Below are 18,579 nucleotides of genomic sequence, written 5' to 3'. Positions count from 1 at the left end.
GCCGAGACCCGCTCCCGGTGTCTTCTGCGCTGCCCGCCGTTCCCCCCACACTTCCCCCCCGCCACCCCCCGGGCCCCGCCACCCCGCACGGCAGCGGCGGAGCGCAACGCCGTGCGCGGCCGCGCCGTTTCGGCGCTATGCAAATAAGCCGCTTCCCATTGGTGCGGAGGCGCGCAAGCCCCGCCCCGCGAGGCGGGGCCTCGCCGGCCGTCCCGCCGCCGCTCCCGCGCCCGGCGCCGGGCAGTGCCGCCCGCCGGCGGGGCTCTCACGGGCACCGTGCCCCTCCGAGCCCCCGGCGGGCCGTCCGAGCCCGATCCCCGGCTCCTCCGCGGCCTTTCCTGAAGTGCCGCCGCGGCGGGCCACCGGCGCTCCAGCCCTTCTCCCGGTTTTCCCGGGAGAGCGGGTTTCTGCCCGCTCCCCGCGGCGCTGCACGGCCAGGTCCCCTCCTGGCCCCGATAAAAAAATGAACACAACGGAGTCTTGTTTCTGGAAGGGTTTTTTTTTGTTTGTTTGTGGGTTTTTTTTTTTTTCCTTTTTTAAGAGCTTCATATATATATTTATATATATAAATTATTAGAATGTGTGTTGGGGTTTGGGAGTGCGTGGGGAACTTCATTTGGGTGGTTTTTTTGTTGGTTTGTTTTTTTTTTTTTCCATAGCTGGGTTGTCAGTTGGTTTTCTTTTCCTTTTTAATGGTTAAGTAAATATATATATGGGGACCAATCGAGAGATACAACTGTGAAATCAGACACGCACGCAGGGGGCGGGGGGGCAAAGGAGTCACAAGTTGCTACATAAAACTGCCACGTCTAATAGGATGTGCATGAGTCAAAGTACATCGATTCGAATGGGTACGGGGAAAAGGGGCAGCCACCATCTTAAAGACAGTCCCAGGATGCAGTATCGCTCGGCCACGTCGGCTCTCCCGGCAGGGCTCCAAGGGGGTGGTGGTGGTGATTGCAGTCTTGAAAAAACAGTCTCCTGGTGCTTTGCACCCCGTGGCTGTGCCCGTTCCCGTCAACGCACGGCCACCGTCTCGCAAAGTCTTGCGGTGCTTCGCACCCCGATGGCTGGGACCGGTCCCTCCGCAAGCAGCGGCTGCTTTCGGAGGGGTGCCGTAACGCTCTGTTGGCATCTGAAGGGGTGCTGGAGAACGGGAAGCCGCTCTGGCTCATCCAAAAAAGTTCCACGTTGCTCTTCCGTAGCGCTAAGCAGTTATCTTACACCTAAAGGGGGGTGGGGTGTGAGGAGGCATCTGGAAAAAAGGCTCTGTTGGGTTTTGAGATGCTTCTTGGCCGCACCTCCTCCTCGCAGAAGCAGAAAAGGCAGCAGCATCATGTACACAAAGTCCTGTAATGCTCTGCACTTTTTTATTTAATGAAACTGTTTCCCCAAAACAAAGGATGGAGCTGCTGCCATCCCGAATTCACGTCAGTCTTTGTCTCTTTGAGCTCTGTGCGATGCTGATTCCGTTTTTCCTCAGAGCTCGGCTGAAATCACGTACCGATCGTTTCGGGTCCGTTAGCGGTGTGTCAGTCCCTCCCCGTTTTCTCTCCTCCACTCTCTGCTGCCAGGATGCCATCCTACACTTTTTTGTCCCGTCTTCTCTTGCACTCTGCTGCATGGTGGGCTCAGGATGTGTCACTCTGCAGCTTCCCCTCCCCCAGGATTTGGTTGATTCATTCCTCCTCTTGAGAGAAAGACGTGATGATGTCACATTGACAGTAGAAGTCCATCTAAAGGGGTTTGTCACTCTCTTTCTTCAGGTGGCTAGGATAAAGCAGAGGAACAAGGTGATTGTGAGAGAGAATCTAGTGAATCCAGTCCCACACAACACTGCTGGCTTGGGAAGTTTTGTGGGATTTGAAGCGGGAGAGGCTATCGAAAAGGTGCAACATTGCACCCCTCTTTCTCCACACGCTTCCCCACGTATTTGTGAAAGCCTCATCTTGGCAAAAGCATCCAGCCCTTCGGATGTTTGGTATTTTGGCGAGGTGAACTGGATTAGCACGTGTGAAACACGCAAGTTTACCCCCCGCCCAGAGGAGAGGAGCTTAGACCCCACATGAGATTCACCACCCAACAGCCACTTGCCAAGAATGACCTTCCTGGTGGCCAACCCACAGCTGGGCCCCAGTGCCAAAGCATCCCTGCGTGGCACCCCTGCCAAGGCATCCAAGCGTGGGCTCAGGCCGAGTTATCCATCTCAGGGGCAACACTTCCCTGTCCCCACCACCTTTCCCACCCCCAGGCCAGGGCTGCACCTGGAGGTGTATTCGTGAGGACAGAGTGGTCTGCTCGCCCCGTGCCATGGAGAGAGCAGCTCCACGCACCTGTAGTAATCCTCCTGCGTCGGGAGCGGCACGCCGTGCAGAGGGTGATGGGCGTGAAGCCACTGCTGCTGCTCCAGAGCCAGGCGCTGCAGCTCAGCTGACTGCGCGTGCATGGCCTGGAGCTGGTGTGCTGCTGACATGGGCGCCGAGAGAGAGCCCGGCAGGTCCCTGTAGGGCGCAGCTGCGGCCAAAAATGAAACAGAGAATAAACAAGTTCACGTTAACAGCTCCATCCTCTCCCACGGCCCCACAGCTCAGCCAAGGCTCTACTGCACTTCCTTCCCCAGTCCTGCCCACGTGCAGGACTTGCTCATCCCAGTAGTGCAGACCTGTCCCACACCATCCCAAAGCTCTTTTTAACGGTTTGGTCCTGTGACCCCTCACGACCACCCTGCCCCTTGGAGCTCTGCTGATGCTCTTCAGAGGAGACCAGCAGCCCCTGTGAGCATCCTTACCAAAAAGCTGGTGGCGCAGCACTTCATTCTCATGTAGAGGGTGAGGCAGGAGAGGGTTGGGGATGGTTCCAGCTGGGTACGGTATCCGGGTGAGGTGCGATCCCGAGGCGAGTGGGTCGATAAGAGGGTGAACAGAAGCCGAGGCTGGGAAGAAAAGGCATCACAAGATAGTTGTCCCACGCTTTGGAAGAGGTAACACGGGGACAGGCGCAAGGCACAACAAAACAGACACGGAGAAGGTTGGGGATGGAATGATTTCAAGGCTAGGCAACGCAATGCCGTGTCCTTCTGAGTGTTATTCCTTTTGCCTGCACCGAATTTCACGTGACCCAGTGGCATAGCTCTGTCCCTACGCTCCTCGGGGACAAGTACTGCTCCTTAACGTCGCTTCTGCAAGGACCTGCTCTGCATCACATCCATACCCACCTGCCACCCTGACTGTCACTCGCACGCATACTCCTACTGGGTGCTTCCATTCCCAGGTCTCACCAGCACAGATGCTGGAAACTGCTCTCTCCAGTGTTTTAGACTCACTGCAGGAGCGCTGGCTGGAGGCGCCCAGCTACAGACCTTCGTTTGTACCTGATGCCATCTCTTGGGTAGTTGTGGTTGCTCAAAGTGGGTGTCTGTCCGTGACTCTGCCACCGGATCCCACTGACCGCCCACAGAACCTGACTGGGTGCAGCACTTTTTCCTACTGTTTTGTAGTTTGGACTTTTGCTTCCTTGAGATTTTCGTCCCTTAACTTTTTACTTTGCTTTCCTGTAGGATGTGGAAGTGGAAGGGACCACTACTCAATTCTGAAGGATGGCAGCCTCCAGCTCCTTATAATTAGCCCATCTTCTCCTCCATCCCATCCTACCCCACCATCTGCAGCAAGCACTACAGGAGCAAACTGGAGCACCACCGTTTCATTCGTCTTAAGTCGTTAGCAGGGCTCCCACTCCCTCTGCAGACCATGGGGTGGGGGACACAGTCCACAGCACCACCACCCCAGTAGCCACTGGGACCCCAGCGCTCATATTGCATCCCCAGAGATCCAGAACGGAAGGACACGGTGCCAACAGCTCCGCTCCCAACTAAGCAGCGGATTCACAGATGCTGTGATGCTTGCAACAGATGTCAGCGTCTTTGGTGGGATGGGAGCGAGGGCAAGGCTGAATGACCATGATGTTGGTCTCTTCTGGCTGAAGAGGTGGACCCAGGGACTCCAAGTCCAGTCTTGGCAGCTTTTGGGCTTCCCCAGGGCCAGAGGGAGGGAGCGCAGGGGGGGTGGGTGCAGCAGGAGGGAGAGCGGGGCTTTGTGCAGGGCACCACCACCATGGGGTCCTTACCTGCATGTATGGCATCCTGCTGGTGGAGATGGAGGTGGGAATGGATGTGGGAATGCTGATGATGATGAGGTGTCACATTGAGCATCTGCAGCCGGGCCAGAGGGTCGTTGCTGAGAGCAGCCACCCGCTCGGCGTGCTGGCGCTCGGCCGCCAAGCGCTCGGCGTAGGACATGTCGGGACGAAGGGTCGGGCCAGCTGCCAGCGCCAGCCTCTCCCGCTCCAAATGGCCCAGCCCTGGGTGGAAGGGAAAAGCGGGATGAAGGCCGGGGGCTGTCTGCAGACTCAGCCCGCCATGGCGTGGGAACGGATCCATGGCAGCAGCCGGCACGGCGTGGAGCTGCTCCAACTCGGCTGGCTTGACTTCAAAGCCAGGCTTGAGCCGTTCCCGCAGGTCCCGGTCCCTCAGGTCTCGTTCCCGGGCTTCCCGCTCCCTCAGCTCTCGCTCCCGCGTCGCCGGGTCGCTGCTGTAGATGGCCGGCACGTTGTAGCCCAGCAAGCCCGGGTCGACTGCGCCCAGTGGCACGTAGAAAGGGTGGTTGCGGTTGCTGGGGGACATGACGTGGGGCCGTGCGTATTCGCTGAGGGTGCGCAGAGCCGGGGTGTCGGGGCCCAGGTACGGAGGAACGGTCGCGACGGCACTGCCCTGCTCGAAGGAGGGACGGTGGGGAACCGGCCCGAGGGACGAGCACTCGACCGGCCGGCCCTCCTGGGCCATCTTCTGCGGGAGAGCAGAGAGACCCGTGTCAGGGTGCCAGCAGGGAGCAGCCAAGGGGGTCCTCGGGCATCCCCCCCATAGCTGCAGGGTGGTGGCAGCGGGACCCCCAGACTTACCACGCTCCTCTCCAGCTCCCGTTCCTTCTCCCGCTCCCGCTCCTTCTCCCGCTCGCGTTCCCGTTCCCGCTCCTTCTCTTCCCGTGCCTTCTGCTCAGCCTCTCGCCGCACTTTCTCCACCAAGTCTGCCCTCTTCTTGGCCAGCTTGGAGCCGTCAAGGGGCACGAAGTACAGGTCTGTGCGGGAGCAGGAGTTGAAGCCACGATCCAGGTGTTTGTTGAATCTGGAGGGGGGTGAGAGGCAACATCTGTCAGCACAGGAGGCGGCCAGAGGGCAGGGATTGGGATGGGGATGGAGACAGGGGTAGGCAAAGCTGAGCTCGGCACCGTGGGAAAGGGAAGAGCATCACAGAAAAGGCAACAGGGTGCAGCTGCACCCCACGCTTGGGGTGACCTCCCTTCCCCTGCCCCATTAGATTTAGATTGGATATTAGAAAGAATTTTTGGATATAAGGAAGAAATTTTTCCCTCTGAGGGTGGTGAGGCACTGGCACAGGTTGCCCAGAGAAGCTGTGGCTGCCCCATCCCTGGAAGTGTTCCAGGCCAGGTTGGATGAGGCTTTGGGCAACCTGGTGTAGTGGAGGGTGTCCCTGCCCATGGCAGGGGGATTGGAACTGGATGGTCTCTGAGGTCCCTTCCAACCCAACCCATTCCATGATTCTGTGATCCTATGTGCCCCTCCCCAGCCTGGGAACACCCCGTGACCCCCCCGCACCGCTGCCCCTCACCTGGCTGACTGGCTGGCATGGCTTGGCACATCCACCACCTTGGGGGGCGGCGAGGGGCTGCGAGCGGGCGGCACGGGGCTCTCGGGGGGCTCGTACTCCTCCGACGGCTCCTGCTTGATCTGCGCGGCGCTGAGGGGGAGCGGGGGCGGTGGCGGGGCTGGGGCAGCCATGCTCCCCGGCAAGGGTGGCGGGGCAGAGGGAGCGGGCGAGGGGGCTTTGTAGCCCCCTGCCACAGGAGACGAGGCCACCCGGTAGCCAGGAGGGGTGGCTGCCCGGAAAGGGGCGGCTGAGGAAGCTGGGGGTGAGCCTGGCTTGTAAGGGGCTGGGGGCTGGAAGGTGGGGACAGGGGAGGCTGCCCGCTTCCCGTAGGGAGCTACAGCCGAGGGGGGTACCGGGGGCGAGACGGTCTTGTAGGGGGCCGTGGAGGGGGAGGCCATGGTGGCGATGACGGTGGAGAGGGTGGTGGCCGCAGAGGTGACCGGAGGTCCGGCCCCATGGGCAGGGGAGGGGGGTGGCGGTGGGGGGAAGGTGTAGGTGGCCGGACTCTGGCCCGGGGGATGAGCGCACATGCCGGGGTAGCTTCCTTGGGAAGAGGCAGCGGAGGAGGATGAGGAGGAAGAGGAGGCGGCCGAGGAGGAGGAAGAAGGGGCCGCGGCGGCGGCGGCGGAGGGAGCCTGGCTGTAAGCAGGCTGGCTGTGGGGAGGGTAGAGGCGCAGCCCGTAGGCGGCATGGGAGGGGTGATGGCTGTTTGACTCCAGGCTGTGGGGGTAACCCCCGGGGGGCTGCGGGGGAGCCGCACCTGCCGGGGAGACTCCCCCCCCGCCGCTGCCGTGGCCATGGTGGTGCTGCTGGGGGGGCTGCTGGTGATGGGGGGGCTGGCCGGGGAACGGGGCGGCAGGGTGGGAGCCGGCGTTGCCCAAGGGGCGGCTGTAGGGGGGCGGCCCCTGGCTCCAAACGGGCTGGGAGGGCAGGGAGGGCTGGGTGTACTTGGGGGGCTGGCTGGACACGGAGAGGCCGCTGGGTGGGGGGAAGGAATGGCCGTAGGAGGCACTGTAAGTGGGCAGGGGCTGCGCCGGGGAGGGCTGGGGGTACTGGGCAGAGGAGCTGGAGGGTGGCAGCGGCGGCGGGGCGTAGGGGTAGCGGGAGGGGGCCAGGGCTGGCGCCTTGTCCTGCCCCATGGCGTGGGGCGAGGGAAGGTGGCTGCTGGGGAGCATCCCCGGGGAGCTGGAGGCGGCCACCGCGTTGTTGAGCGGGCGCAGGGCTGGCGGGGGAGGCAGGTTGGCGGAGACGTGGGGGAAGGAAGGGGCCGAAGCCGGCGGGGCGGCCGGAGGGTTGGCTGGGGGCGTCTTTTGAGGGGGGAGCCCCCCGACCACCGAGGCCAGCGAGATGGGGGTGGTGGGTGGCGGATTGTGCTTGGCGCCGAGGGTCTGCTCACGACCCCCCGGTGCTGGAAGCCCCCCGACTCCACCGGCAATTTTGGCCCCAACCTGGACCACGTTGGCCGTGGGGTAAAGAGGAGCGTGGGAGGAGGAGGAGGAGGAGGAAGAGGAGGAGGAAGGGGGAGCAGAAGGGGCAGCAACCGCAGAGGAGGAGGAGGAGGAGGAGGAGGAGGAGGAGGCGGGTGTCTGCGGGGCTTGAGCCTGGAAAATGCGGGAGGCCTGGCCCTCCAGCTGGGAGTGGTAGCTCCCTGGGGGGGGGTCCCTGGGGGTGCACCTCTCCGGGGATCCCAAAGCTGGGCTCAGGTGGACGGGTCAGGCTGTCGGGCGGCGGAGCTACTGGTGGGCTCTGGGGGAAGAGCGGAGGGTGGTGGTAGGAGTGAGAGGGCCCCTGGGACAGCACGGAGGAGGAGTCGGAGTCATTCTCCACGCTGCCAGGGCTGTAGACGCTGGGCGAGGTGCTCCTGTTGTCCTGGTCGATGTCGCGTGGGTCGCTGCTCATCTCATCGTTGAAGCTGTGGCCATCGAGGCTGTCAACATCGGATGGGGATGGAGGGCAGGGCAACTCCTGAAGCAGGAAGGAGAAAGACATTAAGTGGCCTCCCAGAGCACGCACAATACTTTCCAAGTTCCCAGAGAACTTGCTCTCTGGGAGCAACGACCTCATAACACGTAAAAACATCCCTTCATCTGCTCAGCCATCACTCCCCGTGGGGTTTTTTTTTGCAGCCAGGCAGATGCCATTTAGCTCTGCCCATGGAAGAGCTGCAGTGCCAAACCCAAAGTGCCAGGGCTCCCGAGCAGCAGGAACGTCGAGCCAGGCAGGTGTGAGCAGCTCAAGTAGGGAACAGGAGACTCCTTTGCCCTGGACCCAGGACATGCCAGCAATCACAGCAGGGAGAACTCACCTCGGTTTTGGTTTTTTTGGGAGCGTTGGTGTCCTCCCCTTCACTCTCCGAGATCTCTTCTGCTCGGCCCTGCTTGCTGCCTTTGGGGGTGCAGGATTCCTCCACTCGGCCCTTCTGCAAGGGAGAGCAGGAGAACAGGGAGGTGGGAAGGTCATGGGGAAACTTTCCACCCTGCCAGGCTGCCACAGACTGCAGCAGATGAGACACAGCCACCACGACACGTGTGTTGAAGACCTTGGCAGACAGTGGACACTGGGATGTGGTAGGGGCAACATCGAGTCAAAAATTGGCACTAAAAATGGCTAACGAGCAGAAGACTGGTTCTTGGGAGACGATGGGGAGCACAAGATGCTGAGGATGAGAGGAATGAGAGATCCCACCCAATCCAGAGAGCTAAGCCAGCATGGGTTCCTCGGTGGATCCCTTCTGGTCTGCGTCCCTGGATCCCCAAACGGATCCTACCCAGTCTGGGCAGCCCTCAGGCACCCCACACTGGCATATTAGCTCATACCTTTGTGGCTTGTCGGGATTTCTCGGCCTTGCCATCGCTGCTGGAGGTGCTGACACCTCCAGGGGAAGCTCGACCCCGTGACCTGAGCTCCTCTCGGGGCCCTGGAGTCTCTTTCTTCCGTCCACTCCGCATTGACATCTAAGAGAGGGATCACCGGATCAGTCCTGCTTCGCATCTCCCTCCACTTCTGCCCCCTAAAGCCCCTGAACCCCATGCCCTGGCACTCTACTACACCAAACTCATGTCCACCAGCATCGCTGTGAGCCTCAGTCCCAACCAACGGCTCCAGCCTGGCTCCAGTGTCCCACCCCCTCTCCCATCTCACATACCGAGTCCTTGTTCTGTCGTGTCTTCATTCTTTTGGGTGTGGGACCCCCATTCTCCTTGGCCCGGTTTGATGAAAACATAAATTTTTCTCACTCTGCACCCCCCTTCAGCTGTTCCTGGGGAGGTGGAGATGGGCAAGAGCAGTTCTTCTGGAGGAGGGACTTACACCAGCAGTGCAACAAGATCCCAGGGAATCCTGAAAGGCAGACAAGGAGACAAGAAGGGAGAAAGAGTGAGAGGACTGCGGGATATCCTTTTGTGGTTTGCTCTAGAAATTATTACCATTTCCCTAACCATTCTTTACAGACACAAGGATCTTTACCACAAACTCAATAAACATCCTCATCAGAAGGGGAAAAGATTCGGCCACTGCCACCTCTGATTTCCAATTTGTACAAGTGACATCCACACCACGGGAGGCAGTCAGGGCCCAGCAATATTTTGGAGGAATGGTTATCAGTATGTCGACTGTCCTCTGAAATCATTTTAGTATTTCCATTTTCTTGTATATTTAATTTCAGAGAGAGAGGGGGAAAAAAATAAAAAATAATAAATAATAATAAAAAAAAAACAAACACATTTAGCTTTGATTTGGCACAAGGCAAACAGAATCAACTCTGTTTAGTCCAGAGCGCATGCCCAGGTCTCCTTCTCCATACGCTGGGCAGCTGCTCAGGGTACCAGCTAGAGGCATCCCAGAGATGCAGGGATGCAGGAACTGGATTGAGGTGATTCAGGGATGCTGCTCCTGAAGCCAGTTTGCTTGGTTCCATCCAGCTCAAGATCTTTTGCAGCACACTGTACCAGGCAGGTGTAACCCAAAAAGGACTGTCCTTCCCCAGGCTGCCATTCCAGCTCCTACACTCGACCTCTGGAATGGACAATCTTCAAGACAAGGACACGTGTCCTGTGGATGAGGCATCAGGAGAAAAGATCCACATGTCCTGGGTTATGTTTTCTGATCTGGAAGCAAGGGGGAAGTTTTGTGAGTAAGTCTAAAAAGACTTGAGATTTGGGATTCCTGAAGGCCATCCCAGACCTGGAGAGATCAGCCTCTGGCCGGCCAGTGCAAGGAGCAGTCTGGATGCACTTTCATTTCCCTATGGAGGGAGCTGAAACCAGGGATCAGAGCAAAGGCACGAGACAGGAGTACTCCTGGACCTCCCGTACAGTCCTGCCCTGGAGTCGTCTTCATCTCCCGACCTCTGAAAAGGCAGTAATGACACTGGCCTGTCTCTTGTGGGGCTCCACATCTTCCCTGACCAATGCTTACAGAAACCCGTCCAGAAGGTACGTGGGAAGAGCAGGGGATTGTTTGTTTTAATTTCATTAATATTTTATTTGACCCTCATCATGTGAAAGCCACGGGGGACTCATCCAGCATTAATTCCCACACACAACGATTCATTAACAGAGACCTCTTCTCTAACAGAAAAATAGCTTACGTTGGTTTATAACTGACCTACTGGAGCACTCTCCTAATCCCCACCAGCCAACGTGTTTTACAGCCTCACATTTCTGTCATACCTTGGCCTTTGGTTGCCAATTCAGCCAGTTACACTGATGCTGTTCTAGATAAGCATCCAGAATTAACATTTCTTACACCAAACCAACGCTGTAAATACGGTGATCCTAATTTAACTCAACTTCAACACACGTGGTGATCCTAATTTAACTCAACTTCAACACACGTGTTGGCAACCTTCAAGTATCAGCTCAGCTCTGAGCAACCAGCAGCAGCAACAGCACATCACCAGTATGTCACTGCTCTTTAGAATGGTTAGGGCTGGAAGGGACCTTCAAAGGTCATCTAGTCCAACCCCCCTGCAAGGAACAGGGATATCTCCAACTAGATCAGGTTGCTCAGGGCCTCGTCCAACCTGGCCTTGAACGTCTCCAGGGATGGAGCATCCACCACCTCTCTGGGCAACCTGTTCCAGTCTTCTACAACTCTCATGGTAAAAAATTTTTTCCTAATATCCAATCTGAATCTACCTCCCTCTATTTTAAAACCATTACCCCTTGTCCTATCACAACAGGCCCTCCTGAACAGCCTCTCCCCATCTTTCTTGTAGGCCCCCTTGAGGTACTGGAAGACCGCTAGAAGGTCACCCCGGAGCCTCCTCTTCTCCAGGCTGAACAGCCAACAGGGATGTCACCCACAACTCCCACGTCATAACGCAGCGCACCGGTCTCACCTCAGCTTTCCAGTAACCCTGTAATGACAATGATGGTCTTCTCTCCAGAGAATAGGTCAAGGACCACGTACTGCACACGACAGCATGCAGCCAACCACACACTGAAACGTCCCTTTCTAAAAGAAACACCGACTCAGTACTTATGTCGACCACTGAGTATCCAGCACCAAACAAAGCCAGAACCAGGTAAGCATGGCTCAGTAGACACCATTAACCACTGGGGCAGAAGCTTCTATCACGTAGAGGGTGATGACTTTTCTAAAACACAGGACAGAATTGACCCACGTGTTCCCAGGCTCAGTACAGCAACTCAGAGGCTGGAGGAGAGGATCACACCACCACCTTCTAATTTTAACACCCATCACTGCTTGAGAGAGTCCAGCGCAGGGCCACAAAGATGATTAAGGGTGTGGAGCACCTCCCTTATGAGGAAAGGCTGAGGGAGCTGGGTCTCTTCAGCTTGGAGAAGAGGAGACTGAGGGGAGACCTCATTAATGTTGATAAATATGGAAAGGGTGACTGTCATGAGGACGGAGCCAGGCTCTTCTCACTGGCATCCAGTGATAGGACAAGGGGAAATGGATCTAAGCTGGAACATAGGAGGTTCCACTTAAACATGAGGAAGAACTTCTTCCCAGTAAGGGGAACAGAGCACTGGAACAGGCTGCCAGAGAGGTTGTGGAGTCTCCTTCTCTGGAGATGTTCAAAACCCGTCTGGACGCGTTCTGGTGGGATCTGATCTAGGTGGTCCTTCTCCGGCAGGGGGACTGGACTAGATGACCCTTTGAGGTCCCTTCCAATCCCTGACATTCTGGGATTCTGTGAAATACCAGCTTGCAACGTGAGCCTTGACAATGAACAAAGTTACGCGGAAATCCTTCCCATCACCGGAGATCCCTGTAAACGTCTCTGAAGAGTTCTTAGGGCTCCGTGGTTTTGGAAAGGAAATGAGACATTTGGCACGTCTGCCGTCGAAGGGATAACCTTTTCCTGGCCCCACGAAGCCCTTTACAGGTCTGACTGGAGTTACGAGGCACTGCGAATCCCTATTTTCTGTTGGCATTTTATTCAACCCAGCTTCGTTTGGCTTGCTGCCCAAGCCCCTCCATGTTCTTGGCTAAGGCCTGGTGCAGTCTCCTGCAAGAAACACACGCTCAACAGGCATCCCCACGTGGGATCCAAAATGGATCCCGGCAATTCTCCTTGCCAAAAGTGGACTGTCCTGCCCAGGCAGCCAGGAGATCACGGGCTCCAGTTCCTCTTCCATTGAAGGACACAGATAAGCTCTCTCCTTCCCAGGCTGTAGTGTGGAGCAACTCTTCACAGGTAACAAAACTGGAATCAAGCCCATCTCAAATGAGATGCATTCAAGCTTTACCTACTCAAGTCAACACCCTTGGACTCCCTAAGAAAGTTGGGTCAGTTTCTCCTTGGTTCAGGATTGCATTTACACACTAGATCAAGGGTCTGAGAAAACAAACTTTCCTGGATGGCAACAGAAGCAAAGGAAAGGAGAACAGGACCAAGCTGTCTGGGATGGTGTCTGGGAGTTTGGCCAGGACTATAAATGACAAATAAGTCACGTGCCCCAACGGGGCTGCACGCACAGTACACCCAGCACATGTCCCAACAGCAGGGAAGCGATTTCCAGTGAGATAGGGAAGTCTGGGAGATACCCTCAAACCCACTGAGGGCTACAGGGTTTTGTCACTTCAGCTGGTGCTCAACGGCAGAGCAAGCTCCAGGATGGGCAGCCTGGAGTCCAGGGCTCCAGTCTGCTTGAGAAGGTTCAACGCCAGCTGAGGTCCACCTGGCCCTTCCTGGGGTCAGTCGCAGGAGAAGGGAGAGCTGAAGGCTCCCAACATCCATACCACTTCAGAAAAAGTGCTAACACCACCGTTACTTCAGCAGTGTTTCTTCAGCTAGCAGACACTTACAGCCTGATCCAGCCCTCACGGAGATTACCTGCTGGTACTCGGTTGTCAAGTTACCACAGTCTCTTCCCTTTTTTTTGTTATTACTCCTCAGTTGGGGAAAAAAAAACTAAACCAGCTAGTTGGTTTGATTATTTACTACTCCTGATTTTCTCTGACTGTAACGTCTCAGTAACCCCAGGCAGATTCAGGTCCAAGTGGGAAGAAAAGGGGCAGCAGGTAGAACATGAGTATGGTACGTGACACAGGAGCCCACCCTGAGCGAGCCAGTGATGGTTGGGGGGTGGAGGGGAATAGCACTGATGTAGCCTCCTCTCTCCGCCGAGGCTCTGTCTAGGCATTGCCTGGTAGACCACATACCAGCGTGAAGGTGGCAAGGTGCATGGCTGGATCATTCAGTCTCAAAGAAGAAACGAATCAAAAACTCTGCCACCCATCAGGACCACAAATGCTGCAAGAAAGGGCAATTTGACAGCATCTGAACTTTTAAATAAAATGGGACAGCACCTGTTCTCTGGTCCTGGGGGTGACTGGCATCACGCGGCTTGCACTCAGACTGCAAAATTCTCCTGCCCTCCAAAAGGGGACGGACGCATCTGACCTGGCCACTGGGAATGGGCATGATCCCACACTAACTCCTAAACCAGGCTCAGGCGTCATCTGGGAGAGCGCTCCTTGGCACAGACCAAGGACCAGGCAAAGGAACCCCATCCTAGTGCTCGGCCCGTTTAGTTTGTTACTACAGATGCAGCCAGCATTACCTTCTACTAGATGCTAGCTGGTGGAAAACAAATTTGGAGTAAGAAGTCAGTGAAGTTCCTCCTTTAGTCTAAGTACAGGTGTTCTGAAGTTCAAATCTCTTGTTTTCTTCACTTGGGAACTGTTGAAAGTTCACAGTGACTATTCCTCAAGCCATTTTTTGACATGCAGGAACCACAGCTGAAACCCTATGCGAAATCAAAGACATTTGGCATGCAAAGGCAAAGACTCAGAAGTCAGAAGATGTGAGAAGCAAACTGAGTCTCCCCCTCTGCAACTCATTAGCTCTGTGTTCCCATCCTGGTTTTTCTCTTCCCTCTTCTGCAAAGGGAGGGGTTAGCACCAGAGGGAGGAACTGGGGTGGTGAAGTGAACACAGCTGCTTTCTAACACATTGCAGATGCTGGAAAGTGTCGGAAAGTAGGATGGGACGATAACTGATGGATCCCTCTTGACAGGTAAGGGAGTGCCCACTGGAGCAGTATGGCCAGGGGACACGTGCCGTGGGTAGGAAGTCAGAAGCTGACATATACATATATAAAAATATACATATATATATATACACTTCCTAGTGAATGATGGTCCCAGGAATTTTTATTCCTATCTCCACTTCCCTCATTTATAAAACGAAGGACAAACTCCCAGCAACGTAATCAGGTTTAACAACTATGTAGTATCTTGAAAAAAAAACCAAAGTTTCATCCAAAATGCTGCAAGCAGACAACCAGAGGTACAACATTTCCCACCGGCTCATTACATGAAGGTCACGCTGGAACCCTGGTGTCTTACTGTAGGGCACGGTGGAGAAAGGGAGGGAAGGAACGGGAAGGGCATCGTGTTCAGTGCTGGGCAGCGATGAACGAGTAAATTCGGGTCCAGGATGCACGTCACAGAGTTATTGTCAGTCTTTTGATAGGTACATCACGCGTGACGTTACTGTGGAAGTGAAAACGGTTGCGTGAGCGAAGGGATTAGGATGCCAAAATGGTTGAATACCAAAATGGCAGCGGGCAAATGCTTGTGGCTAATATTATCTCAGGTGTGACTATTCCCTTGACTTGCAATTTTTTTTAGTCAGTAAATTCTGTTAAGAAGAAATCATAGAATGGTTAGGGCTGGAAGGGACCTTCAAAGGTCATCTAGTCCAACCCCCCTGCAAGGAACAGGGATATCTCCAACTAGATCAGGTTGCTCAGGGCCTCGGCCAACCTGGCCTTGAACGTCTCCAGGGATGGAGCATCCACCACCTCTCTGGGCAACCTGCTCCAGTGTTCTACAACTCTCATGGTAAAAAATTTTTTCCTAATATCCAACCTGAATCTACCTTCCTCCAAATGAAAAGCCGAGCCACTCTCCATCATATTTGAAAAGTCATGGCAGTCAGGCGAAGTCCCCAGTGACTGGAGAAAGGGAATATTGCACCCATTTCTGAAAAGAGTTATAAAGACGACCCTGTGAACTACCAACCAGTCAGCCTCGTCTCAGCACCTGCTAAGATCATGGAGCAGATCCTCCTGGAAGACACGTCAAAACATACGGAAGACAGGGAGGTGATTAGAGACAGTCAACATGGCTTCACCAAGGGCTATGATGTTGTCTACCCGGACTTCTGTAAGACCTTTGATATGGTCTCCCACAACATTCTTGCCGCTAAATTGGCAAGACATGGCTTTGATGGATAAGGAATTGGATGGATGGCCATGTCCAAAGAGTTACGGTCAACAGCTCAATTCCAAGTGGAAATGAGTAACGAGTGGTGCCACTCAGGGGCCTGTACTGGGATCAGGCTTAATGTCTTCATCAATGACATGGACAGTGGGATCAAATGCACCCTCAGCAAGTTTATGGCACCCAGCTGAGTGGAGCAGTTGATATGCTTAAGGGAAGGGATGCCATCTAGGAGGGCCTTGACAGGCTTGAAGAGCGGGCTCATGCGAACCTCATCAGGTTCCACAAGGCCAAGGTCCTGCCTGGCTCAGGGCAATCCCCAGGATCAGTATAGGCTGGGGGATAAAGGGATTGAGAGCAGCCCTGTGGAGAAGGACTTGTGGATACTGGTGGATGAAAAAACGGAGATGAGCAGGCAATGTGTGCTCACAGCCCTGAAAGCCAACCGTATCCCGGGCTGCATCCAAAGCAGCGTGGGCAGCAGGTCAAGGGAGGGGATTCTGCCCCTCTACTCTGCTCTGATGAGACCCCACCTGGAATACTGTGTCCACCTCTGGAGTCCTCAGTAAAAGAGAGACATAGACCTGTAAGAGCAGGTCCAGAGGAGGGCCACAAAAATTATCCGAGGGCTGGAACACCTCTCCTAATGAAGACAGGCTGAGAGAGTTGAGGTTGTCCAGTATGGAAAAGAGAAGGCTCTGGGGAGATCTTACTGCGGCCTTTCAATGCATAAAAAGGGTTTACAAGAAAGATGAAGAGACACTTTTTACCAGGACAGGACAAGGGGCAACAGTTTTAAACTGAAAAAGGGTAGGTTTAGATTAGAGATAAGGATTAGATTTCAGATTTTTTATGATGAGGGTGGTGGGACACTGGAGCAGGTTGCCCAGAGAAGTTGTGGATATCCCATCAGCAGAAGTGTTCAACGTCAAGCTGGACGGGGCTTTGAGCAACCTGATCTAGTGAAAGATGTCCCTGCCTGTGGCAGAGGAGCTGGATGATCTTTAAAGGTTCTTTCGAGACCAAACCATTCTGCGAATCTATTCCTAAAATAATACCTCCCATGCAAAACAGGGACCCAACCTGAGCCAACAGCTTTAATCCTTTTCTTATATGTACCTGTTGACTTATTTGTCAACAGGACTTGTTGACCAATTAACTTGTCATGCTACCTAGGTGCTCCTTCTCCCCAGTAAAACAATAAAAAAAAAAATTAAATGCTCACGTTTCAGGAAAAGGTGCCAAATCAGAGCACTAAAAATAAACTTGCAGAGTGCTGGCAGTCTTGGGAGATAAAGCCAGTTCACGTTTTATTAAGTCTACATGAATGTTTTGTTTTCTTAATTCTGCACAACCATGAGGAGTAAGAATGTTATTTTGAGTATGAAAGCTGCAATTCTGCAACCTCCATCCAATGAAAAACGCAGCTGAGAGAAAAAAAGATTTTCTGATGAGCAGAGTGAAATCAAAACAATTAGAGGTAAAGCAAGGTAATAAATAATAAAAACATTCATGCATTTAACAATAGCTTAATTTACAGCACAGAAGAAGATATTAATTTTGGCAGAAGCAACTGAAAATAAAGTTTGATTCACTAAATGAAGGTTAGGTGTACTAGAGAAGGTTACGTTAATCGTAAAACGATTCCTGAGGGCGCACTAAAATGACTGTAAGTACGTAACAGATTTACTCAAAAATCTCCGAAGCATCATTCCGCCTCCCCAGAGGAAGGGCCTCTGGATCTCCTGGAGGCACAGGCTGGCAGAGCCCAGTGGAGGACCACGAAACGCAACACACCGGGCTCTTCTCTCTGGGAATGGGATGGAGCCCTCTGGATGTGTGATGAAGGAGAAGGACACATCACACTCTTCGTACTGGTTTAAGTGCAACATCTTCTCTATTTGCACACCTGACCTGCGGAGCTGTTGGGCATTCAGGGTCTATCAAGGGCAACACACAACACCCCCTTTTTACACACAGATGTCCCTTTCCTAAGAAATGCCAAGTAAATTACTCAAAGACATCACAGGCTACTCAAAAGAAAGACGTCAGCTGGCATGGACCACTGCAGGTCCAAACTCCTGCGCGCAGCAGGGCTGACCCCAAATCCAGAAAGGGGTTGCTCAGGGCCTCGTCCAGGCAAGCCCTGAACATCTCAAGGAGCGAAACTTCCCCAATTGAACTGGGACATCCATTCCAGTGTGGAAACACCCATTACCAGTCCTAATTTCTTTGTTGCAACTTGTGACTGTGACTCCATGTACCCTAGCTCCTCACTCTTGGTACCTGGGAAGTTATCCACTGGTCAACCCATCGTGGTTCTACACTTCCACTGCAAGTCTTTACTGGGGGAGATGGCTGGCAAATTTGCAGCTGTAGGACATATATAAGAATACAGGAAACCAGAAGTTGAATCCAAAGTCAGAGTAGCCACACCAGAGAGAAGCTCAGTAGCTAGAAGGGTCAAACACTGCAAAGGGATTTGAAAGAATGAAGTGCTGAAAGTGTCAGGCTAGGTGGAAGAAGGCCTGCCAGATCCTCACCAAGGATCAATGTCCTACCTCCCAACAGCATTACACTAGGATAAACTGCCAGTATCGCAGATGATCCCAATTTAAGGGAGAACTTAGGAGAATAAAACATTAAAGAAGCAAAACTGGGATGAATATAAAAAAAAGGGCAAAGGGAGGCCAATGTGACTGATGAGAGTAAATTAATGAGGGTAATAATGAGGATGAGAACTAACTGAGGAGAACTGTAGAATGATTTTCCAAGAGGAGTGACTAGGTGATTAAACGACACGTGAACTTCCATCTAGACAAAACACAAAGCAGTGCACACAGAGAAAAAAAACCTCCATCTCCACATAGAAAATCATGGACTCTGAGCTGACTGGTGCCATTCAAGAGTGACACCCTTGGGATACGAGAGGTAGAACCACGTAAATGACACCTTGGCATTCGGCAGCCATCAAGAAAGCGAACCACGTGCTAGATATTCTTGAGAAAAGAACTGAAAACAGAGAAATGCCATTCAGCCTGGAGAAGAGGAGGCTCCGGGGTGACCTTATAGCGGTCTTCCAGTACCTCAAGGGGGCCTACAAGAAAGATGGGGAGAGGCTGTTCAGGAGGGCCAGTTGTGATAGGACAAGGGGTAATG

At 54.2% G+C, this 18,579-nt stretch overlaps 1 protein-coding gene across 1 annotated transcript; it reads right to left on the bottom strand.

The window, feature by feature from the left end:
* Window positions 1-1,736: 1,736 nt before the first annotated feature.
* Window positions 1,737-8,891, bottom strand: ATN1 (atrophin 1). The gene is made up of 12 exons (XM_086622634.1): window positions 8,865-8,891; window positions 8,536-8,673; window positions 8,025-8,138; window positions 7,394-7,684; window positions 6,844-7,320; window positions 6,561-6,747; window positions 5,681-6,299; window positions 4,954-5,176; window positions 4,123-4,840; window positions 2,789-2,932; window positions 2,334-2,514; window positions 1,737-1,770 (listed from the first exon to the last, which is right to left on the bottom strand). Exons 1-12 carry the CDS (start codon window positions 8,889-8,891, stop codon window positions 1,737-1,739), a joined length of 3,153 nt encoding a protein of 1,050 aa, XP_086478760.1.
* Window positions 8,892-18,579: the final 9,688 nt, after the last annotated feature.

Source organism: Tauraco erythrolophus, chromosome 1 (genome assembly GCF_009769465.1).
Source record: "Tauraco erythrolophus isolate bTauEry1 chromosome 1, bTauEry1.pri, whole genome shotgun sequence".
Lineage (NCBI taxonomy): Eukaryota > Metazoa > Chordata > Aves > Musophagiformes > Musophagidae > Tauraco > Tauraco erythrolophus.
This window is presented reverse-complemented; position numbering and strand designations above follow the sequence as displayed.

Bases quoted from the DNA above. Each gene is read 5' to 3' on its own strand.
- ATN1 (XM_086622634.1), bottom strand. From the start codon at position 8,891: ATGAAGACACGACAGAACAAGGACTCG. The intron at 8,139-8,535 runs GTATGAGCTAAT...TCTCCCTTGCAG, and splicing joins AATCCCGACAAGCCACAAAG to AAGGGCCGAGTGGAGGAATC. The intron at 1,771-2,333 runs GTGCGTGGAGCT...GCTTTATCCTAG, and splicing joins ACGCAGGAGGATTACTACAG to CCACCTGAAGAAAGAGAGTG.